General features: G+C 36.3%; 1 protein-coding gene across 2 annotated transcripts; it reads right to left on the bottom strand.

Moving 5' to 3' along the window:
* Window positions 1–720: 720 nt before the first annotated feature.
* Window positions 721–9,651, bottom strand: LOC107863800 (ETO1-like protein 1). Of its 2 annotated transcripts, XM_047408003.1 has the most exons (6): window positions 9,260–9,538; window positions 8,675–9,143; window positions 6,875–8,587; window positions 3,484–3,775; window positions 2,583–2,892; window positions 721–1,172 (listed from the first exon to the last, which is right to left on the bottom strand). In XM_047408003.1, the coding sequence occupies exons 2-6, from the start codon at window positions 8,797–8,799 to the stop codon at window positions 952–954; spliced, it is 2,661 nt and encodes an 886-aa protein (XP_047263959.1). In that variant the 5' UTR covers window positions 8,800–9,143; window positions 9,260–9,538; the 3' UTR covers window positions 721–951. The 2 variants fall into 2 exon arrangements, with proteins under 2 accessions (XP_047263959.1, XP_016565426.2); XM_016709940.2 differs by having other exon boundaries at window positions 8,675–9,651.
* Between the last annotated feature and the right edge of the window lie 2,589 nt (window positions 9,652–12,240).

Genomic DNA, 12,240 nt, shown 5'->3' with positions numbered 1-12,240 from the left:
AATAGACATTTTCTCTAAATTCATGCACGTGTTATCTCATTCCATCTTACCTTTTTGTTCATTTGTAAACAACCTACCAACACTGCATGTTGAAGAAGTATGTTTGTCGAAAAAAATGGACCAATAGAACTGAGAGATGCATGTGTTATCTCATTCCACCTTACCTTTTTGTTCATTTGTAAACAACCTACCAACACTGCATGTTGAAGGAGTATGTTTGTCGAAAAAAATGGACCAATAGAACTGAGAGAGGAAATGTTCGTTTGTGCATTTTTGTGGGTATGACATTGAGGATAAATTTGATCCCAAAGTATGACGAAAGGTATATTTAGCCAATTTTCCAAAGTAGATAAGTAAATTTAACCTCAAAATATGACGAAGGATATATTTAGCCAACTTTCAAAAGTAAAGGGATAAATTTGACCCTTTTCCCATATTGGAATCAAACTACTAGCCTAACTTTAAAAATATTTAAGGGCAGCCCAGTGCACCAAAGTTCTATGCGCGAAGGGTCAAACCACAAAGGTTTATTAGTCTTGCCTTTCATTTCTGTCAGAGGTTGTTTCCACGACCTGAACCCGTGACCTTCTGATCAAACAACAACTTTACCAGTTACTCTAATGCTTCCCTCCATTAAAAAAATGTAGGAAGAAATTATAAAAAAAAAAACAAATTGGAGAAAATTTTTTCCAAAATTGCAAAAGTTTAGAAAACTGTAAATAAAACAAAGAGAGTAAAGATTTCATTAAATATAAATAATATTAACAGAATTTCGGAGCATATTACAAAATTTTGGAACTAGGATAAACAAGGAGAGGGGCTCACTATGGCATCCAATGGAGGGCGAATTTCGGGGGAGGTGAAAAGTCTTTCCCAATTTGTCCGAAAATTTTTTGCTTTGTGCCTCTCCTACAAGTTTCCCCTCCTATTCTCCCTGCATATAAATGTTCTTTAAGGTTCTTGACTGTTCACACGACTATGAAGTTCCAACATTTCTTGATGGTTTGGGTCAACAGAGAGAGCAGCTCGACAATCTCGCAATGCACCCATAACATCACCTATATGCTCATGAAACGCAGCTCGCAGGTGTAGAAGATGAAGATCAGCTTTAAACGCAATGGCCCTCGACAGTTCTTCAATGGCTTCCTTCTCCTTGTGGTTGTCCATCAGAACTATGACCAATTAACAAAAAGAGTTTTTTAAGTTCTATGCAGATGAATAAAAAGGGTAATTAACCCACTATAATCGGTTAAGACAACACTGATAGTGCAAAAGATCCTCCCACTGGCAGTTCATGTAATAAAATCCTAATGAAAAACAGCTACTATTACATGCTGTCAAAGAAGATATTGCAATTGTCGGAAATACTATGCCTACGCAAAGATAGAGGGGGAGGTTAAATTATCTCATAAAGGACCATCTTGATTTTACTATTTGTACATACAATAACATAACCAGTGAAATGCCACAAGTTGAGTCTGAGGAGGGTAGAGTGTACCTACGTTGCAAGGACTCTTCAAAAATGTCATTAGGAGCACGTTGGATTCTTCAAAAGTAGGGCATTTTTTGAGGATTCGACGCGGGTATGGCAATATTTTTGGAGAGTCGGAGCAACTTAGGAGTGTACGGCGTTACCCTACCTTATAAGGGTAGTATTTGTATATGTTGTTAATAAAATCAAATCCAATAAAGAACTTGAGTTCCAATGAGTACACCAACAACATACCCAGTGTATTCCCACAAAGTGGGGTCTGGGCAGGGTAAAATGATGTAGTTCGTACTACTACCTCCCAGGTGAATTAGAGAGGAAATAGAGAGGTGGTTTCCGATAGACCCCCAGCTCAAGACAAAAAACATTCTAGACAAAGACATAATAAAAAACAACAAACAAAAACAAAAAAACAATATTTATTATTATTAGTTCCAATGAGTAATTCGATAATATTTACTATTAATAGATGGTTTGATCATGTGATGAGGAGGAGCATAGATGCCCCAGTGCGGAGGTGTGACAGGTTGGCTAGGGACGATTTCACGCGAGGTAGAGGTAGACCGAAGAAATATTGGAGGGAGGTGATTAGACACGACATGGAGCAGCTTCAGTTACCGAGGACATGGCTCCAGATAGGTAGTTGTGGAGGAGGCGAATTAAGGTAGAAGGTTAGTATGTGTTTAGGATGTTGTATGTTTTGGTGTGGTATTTGGAGTATCTTGCTTTTGGTTTATTGAATATGTTAATTTCTATTGTATCTTGTTCTATTACTATTCCTTGTCTTTATCTTAGATTGCTTTATTTTGAGCCGGAGGTCTATCGGAAACAGCCTCTCTATCTCACATTTGAGGTAGTGATATGGACTGCGTACACTTACCCTCCCCAGACCCCACTTGGTGGGAATATACTGGCTATGTTGTTGTTGTTGTAATAGATGTTGTATATAGATTATGGATTAAAGTATCTTCATAGATGCAAATCTAAGTCTATAATAAGTGTAAAGAACATAGAATATTCTTGCATTATTCTTCTCCAGATCAAGACGAATAAAACTAAAAACTGAAGAAAGTGAGGAAAACAGAACTTTTACCTGCAGCTCGATATCTGTAAGGGTAAACTCTAAGAGGATCTAGACGAGTGACCATCTCTAGGTCAGCCTTTGTGCGGTCGCGATCACAGTACTCTGATCTCTTCTCGTAGGCAGATGCATTATTCTTGGCCTTCTCAATCAGCTTGGTCATCTCGTCATAAGCAGCCACCTTATCATTTCTCAAGAAATGGACACGAGCAAGACCTTGGTGAGCCCGGGTATGCCGGATTTTTAGGGCATTGATGTAGCAATCAGCTGCAGCATCCAATTTACCACAGTCGACATATACACTGCCAAGATTGTTCAGGGCCTACCGAAGTTCAATCAAGGAAAATATGTCATCGATACGCAAACTTACAGTAGTAGCAACCGCTAAATAGGTAGTAGTAGCAACTTAACAAAATAATTAGAAAAATATCAGTCCCACCTTCAGAAGGGGAGGACATTTTTGTCCTCTTTCTATGATACTATCTAAATTCTCCAAATGCAATACGAATTATATTGGCTAAGCATGTGAGAAGTATGAATTGCATATGGTATAGTGAACCTTGAACCATGACTTCTCGATGCTCTATTATCGTTTCCGATGGGAAAAACTACGCATCTAAATGCTTAAGTTATTTGAGGAGAGATAATTATTCTCATACCTCCCTAGGGAAAATGTAGTTGCCCTGCTGTGGCAGAAGCTAGTTTAACTCTTTTTTTTCCCTGTAATTTGAAACATCTAGGTACCTTTTTAATAAACTTTGCCTTATCAAAAAAGAATGAAAAAAAAACCACAATTCCTTGCTAGCATCCTGTGAAAACAATGTAGTTGCTGCATTCTATCTATAAATTTAGCATAGCAACCAAGAAATTCATTTTTGAATGCTGTGGAGATTCTGGATAGAGAGTGACATACCTGACCTTTGCGAAGCCTATCCGAAGGGCATCGCAAGGCGTCCTCAAGAAGTGATATGACCGTTGATGAACAAGATGCATCAAGGCTGGAATCAGCTAAAGCATATGCTTTCAGGAAGAATGCTTCAAACGATCTCTTGATGCTGATAGATTCTTCTGCTTTATGTAGACCTTCTTCACAGTGGCCAGTATCATATAAGATCCATCCCTCATAGACCAAACGTTCGTGTTCACTAGATGCATGCTGGCGAGCCAACTGTAAACTTCCCATGGCTGCATCTGGACAATTCAATCTGATAAAGCATGAAAGTGTGTGAAACAACATTCCGTTCTCTATTTCTGCTTATAGAGTGTTGAATTGGCATATAGATAGATTATCCTCTAAGAAGAGAATAAAGAAGAGCTAATGCTAATCCTCACTTCGAGCAAGATGGAGAGGGAGTCAAAAATATCACAGAGGTGAAGGAAAATTTTATTGCAAACTAATAACTATTAGGCAAGGCCTTGAAATCATCTGAAATTAGTCGTCTTAAGAAAATTAGGAAACGCCCTCAAGTTCTAGACTGCATGACGGCATGAGCACGGTCTTAGGGACACAAGGTTAAAGTAAATGAATGAATTCACAGCATTAGAATTATACTAGAGTTTGCAATCAACCTTATATAGGCCAAACTAAATTTTGTAAAGAGATGAAGCTACAGAAATGAAGGGGAGCCTTGGAGTAACTAATAAAGTTGCTGCCATGTGACCAGGAGGTCACGGGTTCAAGCCTTGGAAACAGCCTCTAGCAAAAATGCAAGGTAAGGCTGCGTACAATACACCTTAGTGGTGGGGCCCTTCCCTGGACCTTGTGCATAGCGGGAGGTTTAGTGCACCGGGCCCTTTTTTCAGATGAAGCCACAGAAATCAGTAATATAGATTTTCTGATATTATCAAAAGTATCTAAAGTAGTTGCTAGACATAATTTTCAGGCATGAGCATTGTATATTTACCCCTGGAGACATTCAGGATATAGTGGATATATTACTCTGTTATTTACTTCGAAAGTAGCCAGTGGCGAAATTATCCTGCAGGACTAAGCCACATTTTCCCATATTGTTGGGGGAGAGGGACAAGAGTTCCTCACATGTAATTAAAAAGGTATTTTCACCCTCATCTCTCCCCACACTCTTTTCACTTTGAAATTACATAAGACCACTTTTTATAGAAACTTTCAAACTTATTTGTCATCTTGTACTCCAGTTTGTTGATAATTCCTCTTTAAAATACTCCATAATTTTGCTTTATCAAAAAAGGTACTGTAATAGTTTCACTTATGCTCCAACCTTGCACCTAATCACACAAGAGTTTAACTTTGTTTCAGACATAGCTGCACAACAGGGTCCCATTCAAATAAGAGTTTGGTGGTACTGAAGAATGATGATCCCTACCCTCTCACTCCTCCACCTTCTGCCTTCTGGCCAAAAGAAAAAAAAATTCAAAGAAGAAGTGAAACAACCTAAAAAGGAAACCAAAAAAGAATTAGTTTCTCCATCCCAGAATGATTGATGGGTCTTGGAGAAAGGTCAATGCATCTATTTTTGGTGTGAATTCGAGCACAACTTTTTTTTGTTTATTTAAATGTTTTGTAACTAAAAAAAAGACTCAAATTTATAGTTTTTATAGTTGAAGTGTATGAAAAATATTTGGAATAGAAAAATCACTAGTTGACACCCCAAATAGTAATAGTGCAATTCCTTATGGTACGACGGCAATCATTAATATAATTTAAATTACAACATCAGCTGGGTTTGAAACCTTCGTCATGCGAACTAACCTAAGTATTAAAGGGGAGAAGCATAGAGGAACGGGTACATTATGAAGGAGTTTCTAGGGGTGGCCCAAATGTCTTGTTAATTTAAAAGTTTTGTAATTTCTTGTTTATTTAAATGTTTTGAAACTAAAAAAAGACTCTAATTTATAGTTTTTATAGTTGAACAACAACAAACCCAGTGTATTCCCACAAAGTGGGGTCTGGGGAGGGTAAAATGTACGCAGTCCATACCGCTACCTCCGAAGAAGTAGAGAGGTTGTTTCTGATAGAACCCCGGCTTAGGACAAAGAATAGTAAACAAGGTCGTAATGAAGCATGAAGCGTAAAGGGTGGCATAACATAAATAATGAAGGAGGAATAATACAAATAGAGCTCAGAGAAATATGAAATAAGAAGAAATACGAGCAATACGAAATACGAAATAGGAAGTAAGAAATAAGAAATAGGACACCCACCTAGTAGTAACATACACTCACAGGCCCAAAGACACCCACCCACTCAAACTCTCCTGGCTAGAGTCTCCTACCTATGGACACAATCCTAGGATTACTAATCCGGCTACACAAGAGCTCTCCTAACTACTAGCTACAACTCACACATCCACACTAGCCTTCTACCCTTATCCGCGACCTCCACACCTTCCTATCTAGTGTATGAAAAATACATCATTTCTTGTACCCACCAGAACCAGGGCCTTCCAAATAGGAAGGAACAGTCGAACACACAAACAAAGCAGAGACAAGCTGCAGCTTTGGAGATGAAATGAGATATAGCATCAACAAAGCCTGAAGGTCCAACACAATACAAGAAAAATTTTGCTATCTTAACAATATACCCCTAAATTATATTTCGTCCCAAAACATGATGCAGGCGTAAATGAAAAGCATGTCAATAAGGAACCATCATCAATCGCAACGCAGCAACAGTAATATAGAAGGTAAGGATGAGCAAATTGAGAAGTGGAAAAAATTGTCAAAGAAATACTTAACAGACCACGAGAGCGGAATCAATTTAAAATGGCAATCAAATGGAGCTATCCTAATAAGAAATAAACATCGTAAAGAACTAGATCTTGTAGAGTCTGCAGCCTAAATCAACTATGCTTCAATAACAAACTAGTTGGGTTCAGAAATATGAATCTTTCCACAGTCTATTCTTTTGGGGCCCATTACATTCTCAATGCTTGTGTTTTAAGACAATTAAGTGTTCTTCAAAACTAGGTTATCAAGATCTCATACTCATCCCAACTTCCATAAACAAATCTCTAGGCAAATCAAGAGGAGTCACTGCAAAAACTGGACCTAATTTAAGTGTGAAAGGATATAAGGCATAATTCTAACTAGGGTACCTATTCTGTGCGTCCAGTGATTTTTATATTAGCAGTGTGTATGGATCCAAGAAATTGTAGGTTCTAGTATATCAGAAAGCCACCTCACAGGTCGAAAATATGAATTTCACAACAAGAAGTAAAGAACAAGTTTCAGAATATGAAAGATTCCGCTGAGCAGCCATTATAACCAATCATCTTTCTGAAAATGTGAAATACTTACAGGTCAAATAAGCAAAAAAGTAGAATTACCTGAGGAGAAGCAGGGACTGTCTGAAGTAAAGAACACCTTTTGCTGCATCCGACTCGAGCATCTGGTATATTACTGAAAGAGATCCAATATCGTCAACCGAAGACCATCTATCATACAACTGCAGCCAACAATCAGCTTCTGTCCAATTTTCCACATGCTCACGCAGAAGAGTGCGGAGTTGCAATGCAGCAACTCGTCCTTCAAACACACGATAATCTGGGCAAAGTGTGAGGATTGCCTGTATATCACATATTGCTAACTGGTAGTCCTCTAGAGCAAGGTAAAAACAAAACCGGAGTTCCAAGCACTCCAATGCCATTTTGAATCCCAGGATTCTGTTTATTTCTGAAAGAGCAGCTTGGGCATTTTGCTTCCTCATCAAGGATGCAGCTCGATACATATAGGGGTATGTCAGTGTAGGATCAAGCTCATTTGCTTTCTCAAGGTCATCCCACCTCTTTTGTCCTTCACAATATAGCGAGCTCTCTTGGTACATCCATCCAAGTGGAGTTGAGGAAGAAATAACAGAACTGAGTTTCTCATGTGCCCAGCGTTTATGACCCCTTATTTGACCTAATCTAGCCAAACCAACAACGGAATAAGTATGACCCAAATTAAAAGCAGCCTCAAAGAGCTGCTCAGCTTCGTCAAGATCTTTCCTAAGAAATTTAACACATCCTAACCGATGATATGCGACCATTTTCTGTTGGCTGGTTTCAGCTGAGTCTATCAGTGTTCTCAAAAAACAAACAGATTCATCTGATCTAGGATCTAGGTTCATCGAAGCTTCACTCAACAAACAATAGAGTGAAAATGAGGCAGGACCTATCATAATTGACCTTTGTTGCTTGGTAGTGTTGCTTAACAGTTCAACTACCTGACTGTCGTTCAGAGAACCTGGTAGTTCACGTAAAAATACTTGCAAACATGACGCAGCAAGTACAGGGGAATTCTCTTCAAGGGCACATTCAAGGAGTTCTAGAGCATCTTGTCGACATGAAATTAAAGATGCAAGCTTCCGGTCACAAGCATCCTTGAGGCTTTCACAACAAAACTTATTGGCAAATACCAATATTTCCAACAGCAAATCAGGGGACATTTCATTCAGTAAACCAGTTGAACTGAATTCATTGATGACCCTCATTGCCAAGGGTGAAATATTGTTTTCAGACAAATCTATTTCCTCACAAACCGATTCTGTGAAACAACCATTCAGCATGGTATGAAACGGAGCTGAAAGACTGGAAATTTTTTGCCTGTCGCACACTATTTTCTCATCACCAATTCTAAAAGAAACACTTCTTGGACAAGGATCCCCATTTGTGGTGACGACTCCATGAGAGCTTAATTTCTTATACGCCGGCATTTCAGCAGCTATGTCTATAGCTCCAAACTCCTTCGCACACTTGCCACAAGTAGAAAGCAGGTCAGAAATAAGCTCTTCATCTTGCTTCTCGTATTTCAACCACGCCCCAAATACAAGTTTTTCATAAACTGTGCTTGCTTTCGACCACGCTGATCGAAGGCTTCTCCTCATTAATTTAACTTCCCCAAGGCCCTTAAAGACCTGAAACTGCAGCAAATGGAGATTTGACCTCTCTTGTGGAGAACATGATTCAAGTTCTTCATGGATTTTTGCTAAAACTTGAACATAATCAACAGGTTTAAAGAATGGAAGAATTGGTGGTTCAGGGACCTTGATCAAAGACTCTCTACAAGCATCAAGAAATGATTTTCAAGTATCAACGATATGAACAAAATAATGGTATTTAAAAGTTGCAAAATGTCAGCTTACTTACATAGAAGAAGCCGATTCAGATGAAAATTTAGCAAGCTTTCCTCTTTCAACTTGGAGCCATGATTGCGGATTAATAGATTTCAGATGTGTTTCTTTACAAGACTCTGAAGGAAAAAAAGTTCTCATAGGACATAACAGATTAAGCAAGTCCCAGATCTCCACAGTAGCCACAAGGGTTCTTCCCAACAATCCAAAACTTGGAAAACCAAACCAGGACAATATAAACACAAAATCACAAAACTATCAACTTGTTGAGATCAAAAATAACAGTTCAAAATTAACAAACACAAATCCCCTATCACTATTTTACAGATTAACACACAAAATCTTCATCTTTTTGAACAAGAATCATAAAAAAAGATTTGTTCTTTAAGATCAAGAATGACAACAAATAAACCTTAAATTCCCTTAACCTTTTTCCCACTCTAAAAAAGGTCAGATTCAGCAAAATACAAGACCAAAAAAGTAACCTGAAAAGGACCAAAGACCCACAAAAGATTAGACAAGATCAACAGCAAAACACAACCAAAACATCATTAAAACAAGAAAAAGCAAAATGAAAAAAAAAAAAAAAAAAACCACTAACCAGATCAGAAAAAAAAAATCAAGAACAGCCCAACCCACTTACTATTTTAGCTTAAATTATACAAAAATTGGAAAAAGAATATGTAAGGCACGAGAGAATCTAAAAGGAAAAATTCAGTGTTTCACTTTCTTTTCTGCTATTTGGTAAAAGGGAAAGTGTGTTCCTTTTTTCTAATCCACTTTTCCTTTTTTTTTCAATTTGTTCATTTTACTTTTTTCTTAGGCCGTTGGGTAACAGCTGCTGTGCTGTGCTTATTGGGAATGCAAAAACGTGGACAACTATGTAGTGTACTTGTGAAAAAGAAAAATAAAGCTGACTAAAATTGCCATTTTGGTCTTTAATATGGTACTTGTACGTTTGGTAATTTTATTTAAGGTCGATTGTCAGTTTTCACCTTTCATTTGAATGTATTTAGATATATCCAATAGGAAAAAATATTTACGACCTTTGGACATAAGGAAATTTTTTCTTTTCCCAAAAAAAAAAAGAAAAAATTATTTTAAAATGATATTTATTAATTACTCTGAAATAGTTTTATTTGGAATTGGGAAAAAACTCTATTTTTACTTTTTCACTTTTATTTTAAAAAAATAGATTAAAGAAATTACTCTGACTTTTTTTTATTTTTAAATAACATTATTTAAATTATATTTCATTAAAAACATTCAAATTCTAAATATTCATTATAAAAATATGGTCAAACACAATTTCAATTTTGAAAACTTTAAATAAAGTGAAAAAAGAAACTTTGTTTTCATGGTCAATCACCTATTAAAGCCTCATTTGTTTGCACTTAATGGAGGTTTGAATCTGAATGGTTCAGACTTCAGATTATTAAGTGCATTTGTTTTTTATTAAAGTTTTAACTCTTAATAAGTTTGAATAGGTTTTAATCATTTAGATCTAGAACCAAGTCTTAATAGGTCTGAAAGAATATTCTAGTGTTGGATAATATTCACCACTCTATTCATAATCAACAGTTACTACCACTAACCACCTCTGTCACTGTCATCATTGTCAACCAACACCCACCACCACCAACCACCTTCATCATCATAACCACCATCGACAAAAAATACCTCTACCAACCACAATTGTCAATCGCTACCACACCTACTACCTCTTTTATTCTAATTATATTCACCACCACCACTGTCGTTAACAACAACACAATCAGCAATCACTAGCGGCCAATCTCTACTACCAACCAACTCATCTATCACAACTAGCACCATCACTAATACATCACAACCTCTACACATTCTTTGGCCGACGCCAGCATTGTCACTAGTAATGTCACCTCTACCACTACTTCAACCAGTACCATCGCTACAATTTATCTCTACTAACAACCATCTCCACATCACATGAAATAAAATCTCCAATTAGCACCAACACATCGTCAATCATCATGCATTCATATTTCAGCCAACACAATCAACACCTTAAACTACTAACATCAAGCAACGTCATATCACAACCACCACCACCACCATCATAACAGTCACTACAGTACCAACTATCACAATTATCACCACCAACAATATTAATCACTAACATCAATCATTGTTACCGTAATCACCATTATAAGTCATTTCCACTATCACTAACAAACATAAATGTTTTTACTCAATCAAATACTAATAATTTTATTGTATTAAATTACATACTTTTTTAATAGATAATTATTTTTTATTTGAATTTTATTTTTTATGTTATTATGTGTACAAATAATTTTTTTTACACATTCAGATGTTGAAAAACAAACAGTCTTAATCATTCAGTTTTCTGATCTAGTGACAACATCTTAATCATTCAGATGTGCATTCAAATTCAGACGTCTGAATCTAGAAAAAAACAAATGGCGCCTAAGACACTGAAACTAGGTTCATTTCAATTGAGCACTTAAACACATGATAAAGTGTCTTATTAGATATTTCAATTCAAATTTAGCAAAAAAAAATTTGTGCGCAGAAATAGGTTAATCACTTAAAATATATGACCTCGTTTAATTTTGTGCATTAGTTTCAATCAAAACAAAGGTTTTACATTTTATTAAGGCTAATGAGTATAATTAAAAGAGTGTTAGATATTAAATAATATGTTATGGATGTCCATGTAAATGCATCAAGGCATTCTTGTAAGACAAGATATACAAGGCAATCTTGTTTTAGCATAAAAACGTTCTTGTAAAATAAGTTTTTTCATTGGCTTAGTGGAGAAGCTTGTAATTTGTTTCTATATATAGTCTTCCACTGTACATAAAGAGATAGATGAGTAATCAGAAACAAGAAAATTACTACTGCTATTTTCATTCTCTGTTAGTGTTATTGCAATTAAGTTTAGTGTTATTACAATTAAATCTAATATTTTACTTTAGTATAGAAAGTGTCTCAAGCCCAATATCAGTGTATTAAGATGGCCCCCCAGAGAAGGTTAGGAATATATGTTGGGTTTGAGTCACCCTCTATAATTTGCTACCTTGAACCATTGACGGGAGATTTATTTACTACTTGATTTGCAAATTGTCGATTTGATGAAATAAATTTCCCACAATTAGGGGGAGAAAACGTAAACTAAAAAAAGAAATTGCATAGAAAGTTTCATCATTATCTCATTTTGATTCACGTACCCCCACATGTGAAAGTGAGATCCAAAAGATCATTTACTTATAGAAATTAGCAAATCAAATGCTAGATGCATTTACTGATTTGAAAAGGATAACCAAGTCACATATCCCTGCAGCAAATGTTCCTGTACGAATTGAAGTTCCAAAAGAACCACCTTCTAATGTAATAGCTTCTGAATCCTAAACACGTCTGAAACGTGGTAGGCTTTTGGATTCAAAGGATAAAAATCTTAGAAAAAGACGTGTGAAGAACGATAAAGATAATATTATAAAAGATTCTTCTGAAGAGACTCAAAATCTGATTAATCCTGATATTCCTGAAGAAATCAGCGATCCCAAGACTCAAGTGAAT

Source organism: Capsicum annuum, chromosome 3, assembly GCF_002878395.1.
Source record: "Capsicum annuum cultivar UCD-10X-F1 chromosome 3, UCD10Xv1.1, whole genome shotgun sequence".
NCBI classification, from domain to species: domain Eukaryota; kingdom Viridiplantae; phylum Streptophyta; class Magnoliopsida; order Solanales; family Solanaceae; genus Capsicum; species Capsicum annuum.
This window is presented reverse-complemented; position numbering and strand designations above follow the sequence as displayed.

Excerpts from the sequence above, each read along its gene's own strand:
- LOC107863800 (XM_016709940.2), bottom strand. The coding sequence starts at position 8,799 with ATGAGAACTTTTTTTCCTTCAGAGTCTTGTAAAGAAACACATCTGAAA. Across the intron at positions 2,893-3,483 it reads ATAGGCTTCGCAAAGGTCAG|GCCCTGAACAATCTTGGCAG; the intron begins GTATGTCACTCT and ends GAACTTCGGTAG. Across the intron at positions 1,173-2,582 it reads TTACAGATATCGAGCTGCAG|TTCTGATGGACAACCACAAG; the intron begins GTAAAAGTTCTG and ends AATTGGTCATAG.